This window comes from Trachemys scripta, chromosome 21, assembly GCF_013100865.1.
Source record: "Trachemys scripta elegans isolate TJP31775 chromosome 21, CAS_Tse_1.0, whole genome shotgun sequence".
Lineage (NCBI taxonomy): Eukaryota > Metazoa > Chordata > Testudines > Emydidae > Trachemys > Trachemys scripta.
The window spans coordinates 14,663,645-14,687,355 of NC_048318.1; the positions used below are offsets into that span (position 1 = coordinate 14,663,645).

Consider the following 23,711-nt stretch of genomic DNA (forward strand, 5'->3'; position numbering starts at 1 on the left):
AACCACTAAGCTATCCCTCCCTCCCAAAATATAGAGATATACCTATCTCATAGAACTGGAACGGACCCTGAAAGGTCATTGAGTCCAGACCCCTGCCTTCACTAGGAGGACCAAGTACTGATTTTTGCCACAGATCCCTAAGTGGCCCCCCTCAAGGATTGAACTCTCAACCCCAGGTTTAGCAGGCCAAATCTCAAACCACTGAGCTATCCCCCCTTTGCCCTTATATAAATCGATGGTACGCCCACATCTCAAATACTGCGTACAGATGTGGTCTCCTCATCTAAAAAAAGATATACTGGCACTAGAAAAGGTTCAAAAAAGGGCAACTAAAATGATTAGGGGTTTGGAACAGGTCCATATAAGGAGAGATTAAAGAGGCTAGGACTCTTCCGCTTGGAAAAGAGGAGACTAAGGGGGGATATGATAGAAGTATATAAAAACATGAATGATGTGGAGAAAGTGGATAATGAAAAGTTATTTACTTATTCCCATAATACAAGAACTAGGGGGTCACCAAATGAAATTAATGGGCAGCAGGTTTAAAACAAATACAAGGAAGTTCTTCACACAGCGCACAGTCAACTTGTGGAATTCCTTACCTGAGGAGGTTGTGAAGGCTAGGACGATAACAGCGTTTAAAAGAGAACTGGATAAATTCATGATGGTTAAGTCCATTAATGGCTATTAGCCAGGATGGGTAAGGAATGGTGTCCATAGCCCCTGTTTGTCAGAGGATGGAGATGGATGACAGGAGAGAGATCACTTGATCATTGCCTGTTGGCCCACTCCCTCTGGGGCACCTGGCATTGGCCACTGTTGGTAGACAGGATACTGGGCTAGATGGACCTTTGGTCTGACCCGGTACAGCCATTCTTATGTTCTTATGTTGTGTGAATGGTCCCTGGTCCGTACGGCTGTCAGGAGCCAAGCAAAGGGATCCACAGGCTAAGCTGAATGGTTCAGGGGCAGGAAGACCATTCCTAACACACCCTTTGTTCAAGCCACTCAGCGATCCTGCATTGACCTGCTTAATGGTGTGTGACAGATAAAGCAAGGGGTTGATTGGCTGTGATGTCTGTTACTAGCATAGCTGCTTTGCTCACCTCTTGTTACCCATGGTCTCTCTGCACAGCAAGAAAGCTGGGGAGACAGTCTGCTCTAGCAATCCCTGGCCACAACAAAGGTTGTGGTAGCCACTTCTGGAGCCTCTGCCCTCAGGCCCCGTGCTCTGAGACCTGGGTAGAAACAGAACAGCCAGTATCTCCAATTTCAGAGCTGGACAATCCCATGGTTTTTGCAGCTTGCAGAATGTGCTTGGAACTTAGAAAGGGTCCTTCACCCCTGCTGGAGACCCCACTAAAATCTTTGGTGCAAGATAGTGAGGAGCGAAGGTAGAGCCCAGTGTGACATGAATGTCTGGGAGATGAGCGTGGAATGGTGTGCTTGGTGCGGAACAGGCAGGGTTGGGATGAGGCAGGTCAGGGCTCAGCACAACCCCACAGGGGCCACTTACAGTGCAGTGGGATCCCACATTCAGGAGGCCCATAGTAGCCCTCAGCTGGCAACGCTATCATAGCTGTTCCTTCCCTACCAGCTGGGAGGTTTTGCGTTTGGCTTTCCCATAACACAACGTCCAAATATGGACACTCTTGTGAATCCAGCCGCCTCTTGGTGTGTAACTAGCACAGGGTTCCCGTGCCATCGTGCGGGATGCTAATGCCAAGCTACATACGTTGCTATGGCGTGAGCATCCCAAGTGGGTTTGTGCATGTGTATCATTGTTTCCTCTGTGCTTTTGGTTGGCAACGTGCCTTGCCATTCAGACAGTGCCCACAACGCGCTGGGGCAGCAGCTCCATTGTCCTGTCGCTCTCCTTGTTTTCAGAGAAGCTGATGTTCAGGAATGCTCCCACCCCTCAGGAGTTCCAGGAGGGGGAAGATGCGGTGATCGTGTGTGATGTGCTCAGCTCGCTGCCTCCCACCATTATGTGGAAGCATAAGGACAGGGACGTTGTCCTGAAAAAAGATGGTAAGGAATGAGCGGTCTTGGCACTTGCCCTTCCAGAGGCATTGTGTAGGTCTGCCAAGGTGGCAAAAGGCCACGTAGGCACAGGAATGCAGAGCAGTGGGGGTAAAATGGCACACATTAGGTCTGGCCTTCTGGGACCATTATGATCATCCAGCCTGATCTCCATAACAAAGCCCAGAGAACCTCACTCAGGAATCGCATTAAAACACAGCGGCTTGTCGTTGAAATAAAGCGTATTTTTTTAAAAGAGAAATCCAGTCTGGATTTAAAGAGGCCAAGTGGTTAACTTGTCCTGGCCAGAGCGCTCCCATTTGCCCTACGCTGTGCCACGGAGCAGCACACATTGGAGCCCCTCTGTGGATTTTGTGGGCTGATGTCACTCCAGAGCACTGTCTCCCCTGAGCCCGGGAGCAGTGTTGCCTCTGCAGCATTTCCCAGCTCCTGTCAGTCTAGGTATCAAGGAAGTGCAGTTACAGAGCAGCCAGTGGTTAGAGCACTAATCTAGGACTTGAGAGACCTGGGTTTAGTTTCCTGTTTTGCCACAGCCTCCCCGTGAGACCTTGGGCAAGTCACTTAGCCTGCCGGTGCCTCAGGTCCCCATCTAGAAAAGGGGGCTATAGCCCTGCTCCACCTTGTAGCGGCAGCGTGAGGATACATGCACTAGAAGACTGTGAAGTGCTCTGAGATTTACTGATGAAAAATTGTATATTAGAGCCAGGTATTATCGTTATTTAAGACCAGACTCCACTTCCCAGGGAGACAAGTAGTAAATGGTTCATTGGCCCAAGCCAGGTATTGATTAAACTTAAAGTAAAATAAAAGTGCTGGTTGTAAAATAACACAGCGGTTTGTCCCCACTGCCTCTTAGCTTGCTGTGTGAGGGACTCTGTCCTGGATGGTCTTTCCTGGCAATGTCAGATCTGATTATGGGGTGACTTTCATTACCCTGATGGAAAGGGACGTTACCTTACGTTAAGCTCGGTCTCCAAGCTGTAAGGGGAGTGCGGAAGTGCCCATTCATTGCAGCGCTCCCTCTGAATGATTCTTGACTGAAGCTTCCTTTTGTCTCTTCTAGTCCGATTTATAGTCTTGCCCAACAACTTCCTGCAAATCCGGGGAATCAAGAAAACGGATGAGGGGACGTACCGCTGTGAGGGCAGAATCCTGGCTCGTGGGGAGGTCAATTTCAAGGATATTCAGGTCATCGTGAATGGTGAGCAGCTTGGAGCCCTGGCAGTGGAAGGGGACCTGTGCTACCTGGGTTATAAACTGCTGCACCCTTGTCTTGGAAGGAAAGACACGATCATCAGTTCACACTCGTGAGCTGTCAGAATCATGATCCATGAGGTTTATTAATCTCACTCTGCTGTATCGAATAAACACACCCATGAAATCGATTTGGCATTTACAAGATGTTTACAGGAAATTATGTCAGGAGTAAGCTTGAATGTCTCATGGCTCAAAGTGAAAGATGGCCCTCATTTGATTCATGGATGGTTTTGTCCAACAGACCATCTTCTGTGCAATGTGGGTCCTCTTCCTCCCACCATTTGATAGAGAGACCTTGTGCATCAAATGTATAGGTTCAAACCTGCAGGTGATGTGCTCCCTTTGGAGGAAGGTTGTGATTCACTGGACTGATTTATGTGTGTATGGCAGAGGGCAGGAAACTTCCTTACCTGGTTCTTTTCTACCCACCTGTTCTTTCCCCCTCTCTCTAACGCAACTTCTTTTTTCTTCCAGTGCCTCCTTCTGTCCGTGCCAGGCAGAACACCATGAATGCTACAGCCAATCTCAGCCAGTCTGTCACCTTAGTGTGCGATGCTGATGGCTTTCCTGAGCCAGCCATGAGCTGGATGAAGTAAGATACTTTAAGCACAGTTTACATGGTTTAAGAACACGGATGTTTTAACTGAGGCACTCGGCATGAGTGCTGCTTCCATCTGCACCTCTGAGCAGAGCCCGTCACAGGGGGAATGGCACCATTTTAGCTAGAATATCATTGTCTCAGTTTCTCATAACAAAGTCAGAGAATTGTAATGCTTTTACAAATGGTCTTTATCCAGTAACAATAGCAGCAACAGTAATAGCAATATGCTGCAGCATCCCTCACCCTCAGGTCTTCAACATGGCATTGAGAAACCAAGGTTAGGAATGGGGCTGACAGTGGCTCCGAATGCTGCTGTGGGGCAGTAGGCTGGGTTCTGGGTGGAGGGCCAGGGTCTCACGCAACCCCCTCTGGTTGGCATGAGGGATGTTTACAGGTGAAGGACTCTGTGGCACAGGACCCCAAGGCAAGGGTCGTGAGGGTGCAACCGAAGGAGGAAAACAAGTGCGAGACAGGTGGGACCATAGGGAAATTGTCCTTCCTCCCAAAGAAAGGAGCTAGATTTAGAAATACAGATGTGTTCTAAAAACCAGCCAGCGTTAACTTCCCACCCAACCTGCTTGTTTTGTGCCCTGCAGAGACGGGGACTTGATAGAACGGGGGGACGATGACGAGAAATACGACTTCAACTACGATGGCTCTGAGCTGACCATCAAGAAGGTAGAGAAGAGCGACGAGGCGGAGTACACCTGCATGGCTGAGAACAAGGCCGGAGAGCAGGATGCCATCATCCACCTCAAAGTCTTTGGTAAACAGGGCAATAAGAGGCTTGATATAGCTCCTTCCTGCCCCTACCCCCCACAGCCTGGTCAGAGAGCCCAGCTGGCCGGTGGCCGCTCATTGCTATAAACTGGAACCCACATTCCCTGCCTACCTAGCAGGCATGTCTGGTTCAGACACTGGGTGCGCTTGCTGAATTACAGTGTCAGCCTGTGTGCTAGCACTGTGCCGTCTACCAGACAAGAGATGCCGGTGGTCACTGTAAAATACCGTCTCTCTGCCATTTCCTATCTCTTGTGGCTGAAACTCACGCTCCCTGCAGGGGGTCAGCACTAGACTGCGCGTCACTCAAATGCTTTTCAAGCGTTTAGGGTTGAATCCAAAGTCAATGGGAGACTTTTCCTTTGTTTTCTGTGGGCACTAAGTCAAGCCTTTAGGATTTGAGTGGAACTTTCGAAAACTCTGCACTGGGGTGAATTTCACTCTTAGCTGCTTTATGGAAAACGTTAATGTTAGCCCTTGTGAAGTTGTCAATTTCTTCCAGCTGTTTGTTGCCATTTATCACAGACCTTTTTTTGGCAGAGATCCGAGTAAAAAAAAAAAAAAAAAACCCAGGTCGCATAAAGGTGGTGTCAAACAACCACCTTAGCTTTTCTAGTCTCCTTCACGGCTTTCTTAAAACAGCCGTGGCCCTGATGTAATGACTGGCTTCGGTGCACTTGCTCCAGGGGCTGAGTTGGGCCCATTTTTAGTTTTGCTAAACTAGAAGCCAGGGCTGGCTGGACCAGAGGAGGGGAGGGGACACCATGCTGCCCTTCTGCCTGCTGAAGCAGTTCTCTCTGAAAGTAGCAATGCAAAAGCCTTTTTGTCTAATTGATAGTTTCAGTTCAGACTTCGCTAATTCCAGGCAGCCTCGCTTCATAGCAGTGGCCAAAAAAACCCCATTGTGCTCCCTTTCCAGCAAAACCCAAAATCACTTACGTGGAGAACAAAACTGCCATGGAACTGGAGGACCAGATCACACTGACCTGCGAGGCTTCCGGGGACCCAATCCCCTCCATCACCTGGAGAACCTCCACCCGGAACATCAGCAATGAAGAGAAGGTACAACAGCTCCCAAAGCCAGGGCCTCAGTAACATGGCTCAGAGCAGTTCATGTCTGCCATGCCTCCCGCTGTTCTCTGCTGAGCCAGAAGACATGATGATGTCATGCAGATGCACACTGAAATCCTGGCGATTCCTCCTCTCTGTCTATTATAAGACCCTGCCATGCTGCACAAGGCACCTGTGAGCCTGGTATTTATCATTAGAGCCCTGGCTGGTGTTAATTGGCCTAGCTATACCCATTCGTTGCAGCTCTGCCCCACCGTGGACCTCTCTCCTTTGTTTCTGCTACTGAGGCTTTCAGAGAATTGCAGTAAAGCACCAAACAGGGGATCCTTTCCATGGGAGTTCCCAGGAAACAGTCCACCCTTTGATTCCACTGTGGTGGGTGGAGACGGGTGCCTGATTCCAGTGTGCTCAGCGACCTCATCATGGTGGTAGAACCATCCTGGGGGAAAAGGCATCTCTCTGAGATGCTATGGACCAAAATGAGCCTGTTAATTCTTTCTTGCCCCCCTGTATCGTACACTCCCGCTGCACGTACTCAGGGCACAAACACCTGGTTGCCTTTGTGTTCGCCTGTATCGTGAATCACATACTGAGATCATTTTGTTTTTCAAGGCAAAAATAATTAGCAGTTTCTTTGTAAATAACCATTCTGGCTTGATTTGCCACTAGCTGTCTTAGGGGCATAACAGGTGGAGATTTAGGGACCTCTGTCCATTGTTAGGAGAGTCCCATAAAAGGCAACTGAGCGAGAAGGGAGAACCTAGCTCCAGCACTGAGCTACCTTTAGGCAAACAGTAAATTAGATAGTGCTCATTGCTAATTCTGTAACAACCGGCCACTTGTAGTGGTTAGCGGCCTGAACCCGTTAGCGGATCTGAGTCAGTGTGACGACAAGGGGAATGGGGAGTGCATGGTAGAAAACAGACCGAGCTAGACACTGTCTTAGAACCAGCCACACAGCCTATTCCTGCAGTAATGAGCCCGTTGTGTTGTGTTGTGTCATCAGTCTCCTCTTTTCAGTGTATTGAGGATGCATAATCCGTTGCCTGAGAGGTCAGAAACAACCAGGCTTCCCCCTGCCTTGTAGGAAAGGTATAAGTTCCACTGGGTTCAATAGAGGGCCTAGTCTATAGCTCAGTGAGGTCAATGAAAAGATCCCGTTGCCTTCAGTGGGATTTGGCTCAGACCCATATTGCATTGGGGCAACTGGACCAGGGTATTCACAGGTTTGCTTCCATCCAGGAAAGGTATTTGGGAGACCAGGATCAATGGGATCTGGAGTCTTGATTTCCTGCATCTGGGAGAAAGAACTTTTGTGTAGTGAATAGCGACTGAAAACAGAAGACTAAATCACATCGAAATCTCCCAGAGGATCCCGCTTTTTCCATATTCCTCTGCCTGTCTAGCCCAATTTAGCTAATGAGATCTCAGCTGCAAAACTGCTAACTATTTTTGAGACTCACATATCCTGTTTGATGCTGTTGAGTCAGTGATCTATATTAAGGAACTATGGTGCATATTCGGATAGTTTCTTATGTAGATAGGAGGAAAATGCGAAGATTCAAACTACCACCATATGTCTGATGTACTGGCAGAGTCCCTCATTCCAGGGTTTGTTGTTTTATGTATAGATCTCCAGGGTGTTTAGGCACTTTTCAGGCAGGTATTTCTGTGATTGGTTCTCGTTTATTAAAAGCTCATATGCAATGTATTAGGTGCAGGTTAATGATACAGACATTCAAAAACTCAACAGGTCAAAACGGCCAGGAAATGACTGGCCAAATCTCTCTCTCTCTCTCTGCCCTCCCCCTCACCTCCTCACGTGCTGCTGTCAAAGCTCAGAGAAACAGATAAGCCATGACTCTGGGACAAAGAGTGCTGTTTTCAAAGTGCCCAAATCAAAAGTGACAGGCATTGGCCTGTAGGCACTTTGGAGTTTAACTGGGAGTTAGGCGCCTACGTACTTTTGAAAATCCATCCCCAAAGTGCCTAGGTTGGTTTTGGAAATGGGATTTAGGCACCAAAGTCACTTGGGCACTTTTGAACATTTTACCTTACATCCCAGTCTCAAGGAATTCACCATCTAGTGTACAGACAATGGGAGCAGGAATGGCAGCCGGTGAACACTGAAGGTGCCAGTGCTGAGATCTTTTAGAATAAGATTCCCATTGCTGGCGAGTCTGCTGTTTTGCAGAAGAATGATTGCATATGTTCGAAATGAGAGAGAGAGAGAGTTGGCTTTGTCAGTTTTCCCCAGGCACTAATGGGGAAACAACTAACCCAGGTGAATTCTGTGCCATGACAGACTAAGGGCATTTCTACACTGCCCTGCAGTCACGTCTTTAAAATTCTTGTCTATCTCTGTTACAGAAGAACTTAGCTAGCAGAGATAACCCAAGGGAGTGGTTGGTGTAATGAGTGGTCTCCTATTGATTTGGAATACCTTTTTGTTTAGCTTCCCTTGAGTATTTATCGCTCCTGTGTTGGAGAACAGGATCATCTCTTTTTGAATGATACAAGAGGAAATATCTGTACAGTCGGGGCATGCTGCTAGCTATATTTCAGCCCACTCTCTTTTGTCCGTCTTGCACGACAATGATTAGGGTGCAGAAAAGTTAGTTTTGATCTGGTATATGTCAGTATATGTTCAGTGCAGAGACATTACAGTCCTGTTTCCTATTAGGTGTCCAGATGGACTCTCTCACTAACCAGGCTGTTTTCTTACACACATGCCCAGGAAACATGAGCTGAGTTTCTTATGTTAATGCATAAAAGAAGGTTTCCCATACAAGATTCTCAGCTGCGCTGTATGTAAAAATAATGTCGTCTTCTACCATATCTGCTGTTAAAATCTTGCCGATGCCGGTGGCAGGCTGGCCAGGTCTATACCGAAGGATTACTGCTCCCTAGCCTCTCATCAGAAGCTGCATTGCGTGTTACCATCTGCCTAACAGCAAACGAGAGGTGCTAGCCAAAGAGAAAGTGCACATGTTCTCATTAGTCAGTGTGGGAGTCAGTGCCTTCTGCTCTGCTCAGTCAATCAGTGACCGTACAGCCAATGAGAGCTTTGTGCTAATTTTCCCCTTGGAAGGGGATTATGAGTGCCACCATGCCCAGCTCTCACAGTGGGAATGCTGTATTTGTAAGGAGGGTCAGCACTTAGCCATATCTTCCGCAGTCACAGATAGCACTTCAAAGAGAGTGAGTGAGAGGTTTGGGCCAAATCAAAGCCGGTTTAGGAAGATGAAAGGGTTTGCTTCTGCCAAGCATGAATCCTGGCCCATTGTTCCCAGATGAGAGACTGTTGAAGTTATCAACTAAAAAGCCAGGAGGAGATGGAGGAGGAGGAAGATGTCAGCCTCATGCAGTGCCATCGCTTTGTTTTTCACCAGTGTGGTTGTGTGAAAACACACCGCGGAAATGGGCAATAAACAGTCTGTCCTTTTAAATCCAATCCTAACCGGCCCCCCTCACCTCTGATTTGGGAAAGCCCTTTGGCACTTTACATAAGTACTGAGGCTCGTTTTTGCATTTAATCGGAGATGCAGAATAAAGGGTAATAATTCCTGCCAATACAGTCTCATGCTGAGTCTCTCCCTAATCAAAGAGCTGAAATCTGGAATGATAATTCAAGAGCATAGTGAACCTGCCCTGGATTCTCTGCCTCCTTCTGTGCCACTGAGAGCTTAGTGGATGTGTCAACATCGTCTTGTTAAGCCTTCTTTTCACCAAGGCTCTCGTACAAGGTCGGCGGTTACTGAAGTGGAGAAGCTTGTGCAAAACTCATGGTTCCTGAATGTAACAGTCTGACATGTACATCCTGTAGGTAGCAATCCGTCTAGCTAAAGGAGACGGAGTGTATGTTCTAATTTGACCAATAGATCTTCTAGGGTGAATTGTACAGGTGTGTTGGTGCTACTCTAAAAATTTCCCAGCACCTCAGTCGCCCCATGTTTCAGGGATTTGTTGGCATTAACAGTGCTGCAGGGTAGCTGAGACCCCCAAATTATTTAAAAAAAAATCAACCCATTTTGATTAATATCTGGAAATGTTTTAATGAAATTAGTTGGAAAGACTTTCAGTGAGAATAGAATTTGTTGTTTGTTGGAATTTCAGCACTTCTCTCTGCATCATTTGCAACCCAATCATTGCAGCATTGGGTTAGAGCATGAGAAGCGGTGGATAAGTGACTAGTTCCTTTTCATGGTCCAGGCTAAGTGAAATGCAAGAAGTAAATAAACAGAAATGGGAGATAGGAAAAAAATTGGGCCAGATCTTCAGCTGGTGTAAATCAGCACTGCTGCATTTACTTCAGTGGCGCTATGCCGAGATACCCCAACTGAGGATCTGTCCCTTCAATTTTAATCCATGGTGGTGTTCATAACACTGGCAAAAATCTCCATTGTGCTGATTCTCAGGCGTACGGTGCCCCTTCAGCATGGGATTTCCTAATCTTGATTTGCAATGTGTCCCCACTTTGAATTACATTATTATATACAAAATCATCCATATATAAGTCAGGTGGGTTAATTCCATTAAATTCTCCAGGGAATCCCTTATTTTCTAAGTTGCTCCCATTTAACTGCTTGAATCCAATGAGAGAGAGAGAAACTTCCTAAGAATTTACTAAGCGCATGAAACTGTCTAGGATTGAGATTGCAATTCTAGTTAATTTTGAACTGCTACCAGCCCCAGAGGGTAAAGGCTGCTGCATAGAAATAGGCCAACTATCTTAGAGGGAGAGCTGGGTTTTCTCCTACTCAAGATAGTTAAGTCCCAGGCAGACTGCGAAGAGCTACAAAAGGATCTCACAAAACTGGGTGACTGGTCAACAAAATGGCAGATGAAATTCAAGGTTGATAAATGCAAAGTAATGCACATTGGAAAACATCATCCCAACTATACATATAAAATGATGGGGTCTAAATGAGCTGTTACCACTCAAGAAAGAGATCTTGGAGTCATTGTGGATGTTTTTCTGAAAACATTCACTCAATGTGCAGTGGCAGTCAAAAAAGCGAACAGAATGTTGGGAATCATTAAGAAAAGGATAGATAATAAGACAGAAAATATCATATTGCCTCTATATAAATCCATGGTATGCCCAGATCTTGAATACTGCGTGCAGATGTGGTCGCCCCATCTCAAAAAAGATATATTGGAAAAGGTTCAGAAAAGGGCAACCAAAATGATTGGGGTATGGAACAGCTTTCATATGAGGAGAGATTAATAAGACTAGGACTTTACATCTTGGAAAAGAGAGGACTAAGGGGGGGATATGATTGAGGTCTATAAAATCATGACTGGTGTGGAGAAAGTCAATAAGGAAGTGTTATTTACTCCTCATAACGCAAAAACTAGGGGTCACCAAATGAAATCAATAGGCAGCAGGTTTTAAACAAACAAAAGGAAGTATTTCTTCACACAACGCACAGTCAACTTGTGGAACTCTTTGCCAGAGGATGTTGTGAAGGCCAAGACCATAACAGGGTTCAAAAAGAACTAGATAAATTCATGGAGGATAGGTCCATCCATGGCTATTAGCCAGGATGGGCAGGGATGGTGTCCCTAGCCTCTGTTTGCCAAAAGCTGGGAATGAGCGACAGGGGATGGTTCACTTGATGATTACCTGTTTGGTTCATTCCTTCTGGGGCCGCTGTTGAAAGACAGGATACTGGGCTAGATGGACCTTTGGTCTGACCCAGTATGGCCATTCTTAAGTTATGTTCATCTGCTTGCAAACTTTGAAGGGACTGAAAACTAGTCAAAGGGAAAGTTAGACAATTGCTTTTACCCAATTGCTGCAAGGAGATGTTAGAGGTATCAGGTGCGTTGCCCTCCCCATCCCAAATTAGATTGATCTAAAACCTTCTTCCCCAGATGAAAGGGTTTGGAGGGAGATTAACACGTGACGGCAATGAGACCCATGCACTGACACAAAGTGCAGTAGCCTGGAATGCCAGCGAAGCACTGTACTGGCATAAAACCACAGGCAAAGGTTTAGGATGATGTCAGGTTGGAATATTCCTTGGCATTTCATATGGGAGCTCTTCAACCTCTTATAAGGGGATTTGAAACTAAATGAATGTGCTGGGGTGGGTGAAGGATCTACCTATGGAAATCACATAAACATTTTGTGGAGCAGCCACAGTGAGTCCAGACATATACAACAAGGATGATGCTGAGTTAGTGTAACTTGCTTGTTAGGCTTCCATGGAACCTGAACTTGGTTGGGATACAGATAAATATAAATGTTTGGGGATTGGAAGCAATGTGCAGAAGTTGATGTGTTAACTGTGGAGAATGTAAAATCAGGCGAGTCAATACTGTATGTTAGTACTTCAGTCTCATTTTGTTTGCTGGTCACATTTACTCCACTGGAAGCACTTTGGAAACAACGGTGCATTTCCCATCCTCATTTCCTGAACGTCCGTCTCCTGTTCTTTGTGTACGCCGCTATCATCCAACCGTCAGCGATACTCATGCCTTTGGATCGCATGCTAAGTAACACCCTCCTGGCTGTGATATTAGCAGGTGATTTTTGACTCCTGAATGGAAGCAGGACAAGCTGCAAATGAAACAGACGGCAGGGCAAAGTGTACGAAAAGCCGATTGATAGAGGAAAAGTGAACCCAACGACCCCTGGTCTTTCCAAACAGGAGTGATTATGACCTAGACTGCTGCTGTCTCGCTCAGAAACTTACCTTTGTTGATAAGGCTAGTGCATGTTTGGAGAGAGTGTCTGCTGTTTGTTCCATCCCCAGTAAGGATTGAGAGCATCTGCTCGCTGGAGAATTACCGAGTGGAGTTAAGAGTTCATTGCTGTTGTCTTTTGTTTGATTCTGGAGTTCACATTTTTCCTCAGCTGTGTAATATGAGAACTCTTATTCTGGACACAGCATGCATGTAAAAATGGTACAAATGCATGATAGTGTTAACAATGCAAGCATTAATAACCAGTGTATCTGTGCAAACAACAAAATCAGCGTTAGGAAACCAGTTCTATAAATATCTTTGCATTGAGTGACCTGGGTCATCGGAGTTGCTTCCACAGCACCGCTGGGACATGTTTATAGAAGTGGTGAGATGCAGCAGAGCAAAAATATACAGTTGCTTAATGTGCAACAGCAGAAGCACAAAGTCTTCAAATATCATTAGCCTTTGATTAATAATTCATCTTAAAATCAGTTTTTAAAAAATTAAAATGCTGAATGCAAATCCAAATTGAAGCTATATTGGGAGATGGAAATATTAGTGCTATTTCCCACCTCATCTTCCCCCCGCCCCTCCCAGAAGTGATCTAAATTGGAGCTTGCATGTGCACAGAATGCAGTGTGATGCATACAGTATGTTACCTAAACGCAACACTTGATAAACTTCTATTGCTTTTTTTGTGTGTGTGTTTTTGTGTTTTATATCTGTTTTTTCCAGGCTTCGTGGACTCGGCCCGAGAAGCAAGAGGTATAAGATTACCAGACCAATAGCCAATCCCTTTAGTTTTTTTTAAAAAAGTATTACAGATTAACACACCGTTAGTACAGTAACCAAGCCAGTATTAATAATTTAACCATATTAAAAAAAGAAAAAAGATCAGCTGATAGTGGTAGAAATTGCTTGGCTTATAGCGACGCATCTTTGGATGAGCAAACAAGCTGTGTCAGGAGTTGGCAGAAGTCATGCGTGAAAATCCTGCTTGCCATTTAAAAGACCAGACTGTCATTTTCAGTGGATGTGAAAGCAAATAGACAAAAGCCCATTTAGCCAAATTGCCATCCTAGAGACGGCACTGAGCTGGAATTAGGAGACTTTCCTTCCATGTGGCTTGGGAAAGTAGCTTCCCTCTAAGAGCCTGACTGCCTCCACTCCAGCCCAAGTCACCTGTTTGCTCATTGCTCTCATTAGAGTCAGTCTTCTCTTAAAGAACAATTGCATCACATTCCATCTCAAAAGCAATGCAATTACATGTCTCCAGGCTGTGTTTCTCCACGAAATGCTCCCGGTTACTAAATTGACCTTCTTACTTATCTCTTTGGGGAGGAAATGGGAGGGGGGAGTTAAATGCATTTAAATAACACAATTTGGTGCAAATCGGTTGATATTTTTCACATGAAATTACGTATTTAAAATATTCTGTTTTTACATATTCATGATTTGTAGAGAGACTTCTTGCTTCCGAATGTGCTTGGGAACCTAATTCCCAAGCAAATAGCAGTGGCTAATCATTGGTGGTTGGAGTTTGGTGACTGCATTTCGTATTCTTAACAGCAGTATTTTGGTAGCCTGATTGAGTATCTCTACTACCCAGTGGGAAGTAGAGAGGGCGATGTGGTTTAGACAAGGTTCGGCTGTTACCCAAGCCCATCACGTCTATTTCAGGTGAGGATGATGGGAACTTGCCTAGTTCTGTTCTGAAATAGTATGTTGGAGAGCCATGAACATGGAAAATGGAGATGTTGACTATTCATGCTGGTTTCTACTGGAGGATTTGGAATTTTAATAGTTTCCTTTCTTTAGTTTCTTCTAAGTTAATTCATGTTATAATTGTATATTCTTTAATACATTGCACTGTGTATCTCATGCCTTTTTAATTGCAAAAGTAATGCTACTAAGCTTACTCAGTCTGAAATCGTTTCCCTCCCTTCCTGCTAAAAGAGTTGAGTGGGGTTCTATGAAGGATGTTTTATTTATTAAACTCTTGCCTTGCGTAAGCTACTTTGGAGGGGAAATAGCTGTTAGCTACTTGTGCTTCTGAACCCCAATCAGCCATACTCTCATTCTGCATAACCCTGTAAATCCTCCCTCACCATTCCAGCCCAGAGTGTACTGGAGAAAGGGAGAGCATCAGAAGTTAGCAGCGGATATGAACCAAAAAGAGTATTATCATCACAGACAGATGTTAAAATCTCAGTTACAGGCAAAACAGACAGTCTTATTACAGTTTGAGTTGTGAACAAGACTTATCGGAAACATTCCACTCCAACATAATCAGGTCCCAAATTAATGGTGCCTTGCTGAGATCTGCGCAAGGCAATGCTAATTCCCAGTTAAGTGCACTCCGACTGGGATAATGAAAGCACAGAGCTAGGTTGGCTCCCTCATCTCCTTCCTTTTGATGTTCCAACTGTGTCCAATATTTCAGGGTGCCTCCACCTAGTGGTGCTTGCCACTTTGCTGATGATGCCAATGTGTGTGGGAAGCAAGTGTGTGTGTGGTGGGGGGGAGGGAGGTTGTATCTCTGTGCTCTATTTGGAGAGGACTCAAACATCCTAAAAACAGACTCTTCTCACCCACAAAGGAGTAAATGTCCCTTTAGCTCTGGAGGATTGAAAACCAGGCCTGCTCTTTTGATAGGATCTAATACCCTGTGAATTGGGAAAAGTACAGAGAAGGGCAACAAAAATGATTAGGGATATGGAACAACTTCCCTGTGAGGAGAGATTAAAAAGGCTGGGACTGTTCAGTTTAGAAAAAGAGATGACTAAGGGTATATGACTGAGGTCTATAAAATCATGATTGGTGTGACGAAAGTGGGAAAGTTACCTCTTTACATAACACAAGAACCTGGTGTCACCCAATGAAATTAATAGGCAGCAGGTTTAAAACAAACAGAAGGAAGTACTTCTTCACACAATGCGCAGTCAGCCTGTGGAACTCGTTGCCAGGGGATGCTGTGAAGGCCAAAAGTATAACAGGGTTCATAAAAGAATTGGATAAGTTCTTGGAGGATAAGTGCATCAATGGCTATTAGCTGGGATGGTGAGGGATGCAGCCCTGTGCTTCGGGTGTCCCTAAACCTCCAACTGCCAGGAGCAGGGACTGGACGACAGGGGACACATCACTTGATAATTATCCTATTCTGTTCATTCCCTCTGACGCATCTGGACGACAAGATACTGGGTTAGATGTACCGTTGGTCTGACTTTTATGAACAAAGACAGAAAATATGGTTTCACATGAGAAACATAGTGCAATAGACTAATGCCTCATTAGGAAACCTTTCACAGCTCCTGTAAAGCTGCCAAATATAGTGATCCAGACTGGCGCACTGTCCCATGCATGCATGAAATAGAGTTCGGTGTCTCCGTGTCCTAGAGACTGTGCCAGAGAGAGAGGGCAAACTTGTTAGCATGTGGCCTTGGCCTGGTTTCGTCAAGCTTGCAGCAAACCTCCTTGGAGCAGGGGGAGGGGGGACAGGAGAGAGAAATGCAGACTTGCTTCCATATTTTATCAATGGATATCAATTCTCTGCTTCTAGATAGGAAAGGCTTAAAGGACAAAAATGTGCTGAGTTAATAGATTCAGATAGAGATGGAAACAGTGGGGCAGGTCTTTTTAGCACACCTTGTTAAGAGCTGGACCATCATCTTTACTTATAATTATCTCTTTGAACCTCAAGCTTTTCCCAGGCTTCAACCACTAAACCAAAAGATATCTTAGACCCAGAAGAGCTGTGCACCCAAGATCTGAATAGAGCTCTCTGTTAAGGCTCAGCGTTTCTGTGGGGTTTGCGATTGTAAGTCTGTTTAGCTGGAAGTTTGGCGCACTTACTGTAGTGATCACAACACGCAGTTGCGCACACAGCCACAAGGGTGTGCAGTTTACCGGTTGGTAGCGCTCAATAGCGTGTTAGGCACTTCACAAACAAGTAGATGTTGTCTGTGTTTCAAAGGGCTTAAATTGGAGTAGTGGGTAAGGCAAAAGGAGCAGGGAAAGGTGACAAAATTCTATGGTTATATGGTTTGGGAGGGCCTGTCTTGAATGATTCATTCCTACGATTCAGGGATGTTGGGAATTGCAACATTTCAGTTGTGAAGGAACAAGGTGATTCTGACAGATGGTTATAATCTCTTTGAACACCTTGTAACCTGGATGTAATGCTCCCTATCTGTACACTGCTTGACATATATACATTCACACACTGCATATAGGAGCAATTCCTAAATCAGCTTGTAGCCAATCACCTTATTACAGAACGTGTTTAAACTCACAGACCCTACAAAAACTTCAAGCAAGGGTATTCAAAGGGTCATATATTTTCCCACCCTGTTTCCAAGTCTTGTGCTGGTCGGCCCCATGTTCAGACAGGAGCATTGAATTTTCACACTCAGTGGCCTCTGATTCAAACTCAGGGTCCTGGTTCTGGACTCACTTACACTGATGTGAATTGGGAATGACTCCACTGACATCAGTAGAGTAATTCCAGCATAAAACAGATACAAGTGAGAGGAGAATCAAACCTGCAATCTGAGTGTTCAGGTCTGGTGGCAACTGACCTAGTCATAGCAGGTTTCTACAAGAGAGCAGTAAGTGGGAAATCCCTTAGCTAGTGTATCTATCAAGCCTTGCATTGTAACTCTGAACACAAGAAGCATGGCTTGCCCAGCTTGGACACATCTCAACCAGAGACCCCACCTTCCTTAGCCAGGTATCTTTTGACATGTGCCAGTATGGGAAGGTAACTCCTCTCCCTCTTCCTTGGGGCTTTGGAATTTGCTGTGTTCAGCCCTAGGCAGCAAGGAGTAATGCTGCTTTTGTCAATTTCACTCCTATACAGTTCTAGACTGCTTGCTGGTGATTGCTTCTAAATTACTGAGCATTGGGGGCTAAGGGGGTGGGCAGGAAGAGTTGATGGGGAATAGAACTGTATTAAAACCTGGTATTCTGTGTGCCCTAAGCGGCTCAGTGCCCCGTCCCTCACTCTGTCTTCCTTTCCTACTAGACCCTGGATGGGCGCATAGTGGTGCGCAGCCATGCCCGAGTGTCCTCCCTGACACTCAAGGACATTCAGTACACGGACGCTGGAGAATATGTGTGCACGGCCAGCAACACCATCGGGCAAGACTCCCAGGCCATGTACCTTGAAGTGCAATGTAAGTATGGGCAATGGGCTCTCGTCTGCAAAGGGGGCAGTCATGATACCCTAAGGAGTGGCTCAGGCGGCCGCAGGACATGCTGTCCCAAGGCTGATGCCTGTTCTGTTTCAACAAAGGTCCTGGGAGTCAGCGCAGTCCAGAATCAGTTTCTGGGGTGAAGAACCAGCCATATTGCCTTTTGGGAAGACAAATAAAGCCGGGTCAATAAACAGTTCTGTGTGCACAAATGCAGGGCCCTGGGTCCTCGGCTGGTGCAAATCAGCACCACTCCAAGGCAGGTCCTGAGCTGCATCAGTTTACACCATCTGGTGACGTGGCCCAAGGTCGTTGTGGGCCAGGTTTGTGCCTCCTGATGGTAGTGCTAGGAAGCTAGTTCCTCCTCAGTCCTCTTGCGTTGGCTTGGTACAGCAGCTGCTGTTCAAACCTTCCCCCAACTCTGTTTTTGGCCTACCCGAGGCCTGCAGGACTTGAGGAGCCCTCTGCTCAACATCCTCCACCCATGGTATCATCCCCTTTGGTAGAGCATCCCCTGGTGCTGTCTGCGCCCATGGGTGCGTGGCAGGAGGCACATGCTGTCCCTTGGACACATAATGCGCTGTCTGCTCAGCCTCACCCCCAGGAGTTTAGCATTCCCAGCTCTTGCCAGCCCCAAGTCCTTTCCCCTGCCGAGGAGTGGAGGTCAGGACACCAGGCCTGGGAATCAGACCTGGATTTCCTGCGTGGTAGTACAGAACCCTAACTCTAGGCGGGGAGACTGGGCTGGTGCAGGGGGACATTTATGGCTCCAGTTGCCTCGAAAGATGCTGTCTTTGTTCCCAGATGCCCCCAAGCTGCAGGGCCCTGTGGCAGTCTACACCTGGGAGGGGAATCAAGTGAACATCACGTGCGAGGTGTTTGCTTATCCCAGTGCTGTCATCTCCTGGTTCCGGGATGGACAGCTGCTACCAAGCTCCAACTACAGTAACATCAAGATCTACAACACCCCATCAGCCAGTTACCTGGAGGTGAGGAAAGGGGGCTCTCGGGGAGGGGATATGAATGTGCAGCCTTCGTGGGTTATAGATTAATGTTTGTTTATGGCACCGAGAGCCCTGATGGGAGGTCTCTGTCACTCCATGTGGTCTGTTGCTGCCCCGTCTATAAACAGGGAAGAAGCATTTCCAGCCTCTAGTGACAAGAAGCTCTGAGCTGGCCTGTGGCAGGAGCAGAGACAGCACACCGTGTGCCAGGAGACAGGACCATTCCAATCAGGGGCTGAAGAATGGCTAGTTAGTGGTCAGAAGCGTGCTTGGCTGCAAACCAGTAAGAGGCACGTTCTGTGCCCTGAACAGGTTGCAGTCTAAATGTCGGACAAGAGAGGACACGAGAGAGCGACGTGTCGTTGTAGGCAGGGCAAGGAATCAGGAGGAAGCACCCAAGTTACAAATGCCATGGGATTGTTATTCATTTATTGAGTCTATCCTGGTAGTTCCCAAAGGATTCAATCAGGACTGAGGCCCCGTTACGTTGGGTGCTTCACAGAGCCCTAGGAAGACACAGTCCCTTGCTCTGTATCTCGGGACGATATCAGGTGTCTCCACAGATGTACAGTCTCTCCCCCTCACTGTGGTACAGGTGTGCGTCGTGCTGTTGGAGTAAAGGAGAGAGGGTGCAGGAGAGGAGGAGATAACAGGGCAGGAGGCTAAAGAGACTCCTGTAAATTGAGCAGCCCGTGGAGCCTTGTCTTCAGCTTCTCACCCATCACCACAAGGCCTCTGGGCAACCTGCACTTGTCTCTGATGCTCACCATCCATATTTCATGGTACCTTGATATCTTCCCCTTTTAGTAAAACCCAGCGGGGGTTGGGGAAGTTGGGCTTTGAGATCTGGGCGCATCCTTAAACACCCCCCTCCCCATCCTTAAACATCCAGGTGACGCCGGATTCCGAGAATGACTTTGGGAACTATAACTGCACCGCAGTGAATCGCATCGGCCAGGAGTCCTCTGAATTCATCCTTGTGCAAGCGGGTGAGTGTCCCACACAGCCCCATGATCCATCGACAGGTGGAGGGCTGGCGGAATGCACAGGCAGTCATTGCACTGGTGCGATGAAGGGAAAGCCTTTCCTGACTCCAAGTGTCCCCCTTGAGGGGCATCAGAGCAGCCAGTTGTAGCTCGCAAGTTTAAAGGCGGTGTGGATCCCAGGAATTTTGTCTCCTGCCCCGTTTTTGGAGGTGGCTGCTTTTTGCCTGAGTAGGCCTTTATGTCCCCTACAGTACCCACTGGTGCTGTGACAGAGTCTTGCTCTTTGGCTTTTAAGAGCAGCACGGTGCGTCTGGGCTAGAACTAGTGAACTCTCCTCCGTAAAACATCCTGCTGCCACACAGAAATCCCAAAGCAGCCCATGCCAGCTAGACAGGCTTCTCCACCTGCCTGGGTAACCAAACACGCTGGGAGGGGCTCCACTATCCTGAACTCGGAGTGCCCTCAATAATGAATTCACCCGGTTGCCATGGAAACAGTTAGGAATTATCCAGCTGTGCATTCAAACGTTCTGTGAGGAAGGCCCGAAGCAGCAGAACGGTCTCCAGGGTGCATGCATAGCCATGTGCAGGCTGCATTTATTCATCAGAGTAAATAAGTGACCCGGAGGGAAATGCTGCGAGTCTCTTGTCCCTGATGGGAGGGAGGAAATGAAAACTCCACAATTCACAGAGAACCTGTTTGCCTCCTAAGAGTCCCTGTAGCAAGCTTGGGTGAGGCTAGGGTCCCACCTGTGGGCCTAAGCACAAGGCAGAATGCAGGCAGACGTTTCTGGGATCGCCACAGACACCTTCTCTCCAAGGGCACAGGCTGTATGGACATTTGCTGCCTGCCCTCTCCACATCACTGCTTATTATTTCCCTTCCTCCCCCAGATACTCCGTCCTCTCCTTCCATTGACAGAGTGGAGCCTTACTCCAGCACTGCCCAGGTGGAGTTCGATGAGCCCGAGGCCACCGGTGGGGTGCCCATCCTCAAGTACAAGGCGGAATGGAGAGCACTGGGCGAGGAGGATTGGCATTCCAGGTGGTATGATGCCAAAGAAGGTAGGGTGCGAAAAAACATTGTTCCTCTTAGCCTCTCAAGAATCTCTTCTTGTTTTTGGAGTGTGACCGTTCCCCCCTCTAACTTCAGCATCCGTTCTAGGCTCTTCGGGATTTCCGAAGTGGAATCCACCCCTTGGTCAGGTGTTGGTGGTGTTCTAAAATCACTCCCACTGGTATGAAGTGTAAGCCTTCAAGCTACCCTGCGGTGTGCTCTGTTCCTGCCATTCAGCTGTACAGAGCCCCACTACTTACAGGATCAGAAAACAATAGTGTCAACAAAGACTCTAGACCTATTATTATTATTACGTATGTATTTATTTGTAGTGCGGTATCACCTGGATTTCTCAATCAGGGATCAGTCCCCATTGTACTGGTTGCTGTTCACACGTGAAAAGACAGTCCCTGCCTCAGAGAGCTTGCAGTCTAAAGTAACTGTGATCTAAGCAACAGAAATAGTATTGTGCTCACCTGATCTTTTCGTTTAAAGCCAAACCCAGTTGAGTTCCAGATCCAGTTTTCCCTGGGTCAAAGGGTCATCAGGCTGGTTTGCAATAAGCTCATTTAAGAGGAAGGTACCACCGTGCTTCATAGGAAGGATGAATCTGGGCTGAGAGAGAGAGAGAGAGACTCATTAGACATAAAACAATCTATATACCTGGGGGTTGTTAAGGAGAAGCCTCCCTTTTAAGCATCGGCATGAACTACAGCTTTAACATTTTTAATGGACCTTCAAGGTCATCTGTCGGGGACATTCCATGGGCGGGGTCAGCACTAAAATATTGTTCATTCAAACACGTTATTTGGGAAATAGGAATCACCACGGTCCAATTAACCCAGTGCCCCTTCCCTAACAGTGGCCAGTGCCAGTTGTTTCCGAGGAAAGTGTGGGAAACCCCGTGGTGGGAGGATGTGGGGTAACCTGCATGCCTGTGAAGGTCTCGTCCTAATCTCTAATACCGAATAATCGGATTAAGACCTAAAGCATGAAGTTTAATATCCCTCCCAACGTTTTTTGTTAGTGTTAACTATTATAGCGGGATATTCTTTTTCTCCATACAAATGTATAATCCCTTTTCAAATCTTGCACAGTTCTCAGCCTCAATGACATCCTGTAGCAGTGAATTCCACAGTCCAGTCACTTGTGAAAAAATATTTCCTTTATTCAGTTTTGAGTTTGCTATCTTTTAATTTAATTGAACAGCTCCTTGTTCTTGTGTTGTGAAACAGGGAGAACAGAAGTTCCTGGTCTGTCCCGTCTAGACCAGTCATTATTTTATATAATTTTATCAAGTCCCCTCTTCTTCGTCTCCTTTCTAAGGTAAAAAGTCCCAGTCCTTTCAGCCTCCAAGGCCCCCAGTCATTCTCATTGCCGTTCTCTGTACCCTCTCTAATTCTGCAGTATCCTCAAGGCCCTTCATTTTCAGTATTTATTTTGTTTAAAATTTCCCAGGAATTTAAGTGTTACTACAAAAAATTAAAAAATGGATGAAAATTAGTGCAAAAAAAATAGCGTTACGTTTTTCTGAGTCAATATCTCATTTAATATTGGGGGTCTGGAAAACAGAATAAAAGCAACTAATAGAGAAAAATAAAGTCTTGAACATAAAAGCAGTTTAATGCTATGGTTTATTTAATGAACTGTATATTAACAATACGTACACATATGGACACATGTGTATATTTATCTGCCTCTGTATTGCCTTCCTTGAACAGACATTTACACTTAGACTAACTTATTAACAAACACGTCTTCCTAGCATAGTGTACTGCATTTTCTTTACATAATCAGTATTTTCATATAGTTGGTCCAAAATTCAGTAAAAACTAAATACCTTTGTAAAACGTGGGATTTTTTCAGTGAAAACTTAAAGAATCTTAAATACCCTGTTCAAGATGGGGGTGACCAGCTCTGCACACAGGACCCAGATGAAGCTGCCCCATTAATCTGCATAATGGTTTCATTTATATATATTGGTTTGTACCTCCTGCCCAAGACACTCTGCGCAGCACTGCCATAAACTGCAAAGAGCGACCAGCCAGCAGAATCCAAATTCCCTTCCCCCCAAGAGGTCTAACTCCCATCAAATCCTACAGCATGACGACTGTCTGTGCAAATCTATACACCTTATAGTGCCCCCAGAGTCCAGTAAACCAAGGCGGTTTGGCACTCATGGGGCTGGTGGAGGGAGAATCTTGTTCCAGAGGGTTCTACCCCATCCCATATGTATTATTATTTGTATTACCATAGCACTGTAGAGTCCTTGCCCCCCACAGGTATCGCATCGCCATAGCTAGAATCATGTTTGGTTTCTCCATTTCTTCCTTCCTTTCTGTGAAGTGGAAAAAGATTTTCTTTAGTTCAGACAATAAAAACCTCACTCAGTCCCCCCGCCCACCTCTCTCCTTAAGCTGTGTCTGAGCCTGGTGGCTTGATTCCTAAGGGAGGGTTGCAGCCTCGTCTCTTGCCGGAGGCTTGGCTCCCAGTCAGTTCGATAGGAGTCGAGCAGACAGATAACTGTACTGCTTCTCTCATCAATCGCCCGCGCCTCCAGGGTTTCTGCTTTGAAATTGTGCTGTGTCAGGAAGAAGGGAAATCTCTCCCCAAGGTGATGGCTCGGGGTCATGCAGAGGCTGTGGTATCTGGGGCAAGGCGAGGAATCCGAAATGATTCTTGTCAACCTTTGAGGTGGTTTAGGAGTTAGATGATATGTAAAACCTCTGGGCTGGCTGAATCTGCAAAAGCCTGTCGAGTACCAGCCTGCAAAGCGTAAACTGAGGGTCTCATGATACTGTAGGCAAATGGCAAATTGTTTTCTCGGCCCCGACTTCTAAAGAATCCAGCATGTGACAGCGTGCTCTGTGGGGTCTGGTTTCCCCTTGAGGCATTGCTTTTCCCTACTAGTTTGAATACTAAGTTGTATGATACAACAAAACACAGCTTAGACCCTACAACCAGAATCTTGGGAGGTTTGTAAGGGGAGTGAGACATTCTGCCTTGCATATGGCAAGCAATGGCCC

At 46.4% G+C, this 23,711-nt stretch overlaps 1 protein-coding gene across 17 annotated transcripts in view; it reads left to right on the forward strand.

The window, feature by feature from the left end:
- NCAM1 (neural cell adhesion molecule 1) overlaps positions 1–23,711 on the forward strand; it is a 242,774-nt gene that overhangs the window by 161,860 nt on the left and 57,203 nt on the right. For 9 of the 17 annotated variants that reach the window (XM_034754512.1, XM_034754513.1, XM_034754518.1 and 6 more), the window contains exons 4-13: positions 1,888–2,031; positions 3,107–3,244; positions 3,775–3,892; positions 4,498–4,667; positions 5,601–5,743; positions 13,184–13,213; positions 17,472–17,622; positions 18,445–18,629; positions 19,537–19,633; positions 20,523–20,693. In XM_034754512.1, the coding sequence (XP_034610403.1) occupies positions 1,888–2,031; positions 3,107–3,244; positions 3,775–3,892; positions 4,498–4,667; positions 5,601–5,743; positions 13,184–13,213; positions 17,472–17,622; positions 18,445–18,629; positions 19,537–19,633; positions 20,523–20,693 (1,347 nt within the window). The remainder of the gene's footprint in view (positions 1–1,887; positions 2,032–3,106; positions 3,245–3,774; positions 3,893–4,497; positions 4,668–5,600; positions 5,744–13,183; positions 13,214–17,471; positions 17,623–18,444; positions 18,630–19,536; positions 19,634–20,522; positions 20,694–23,711) is intronic. The other 8 variants (XM_034754515.1, XM_034754514.1, XM_034754523.1 and 5 more) reach the window with 1 other exon arrangement.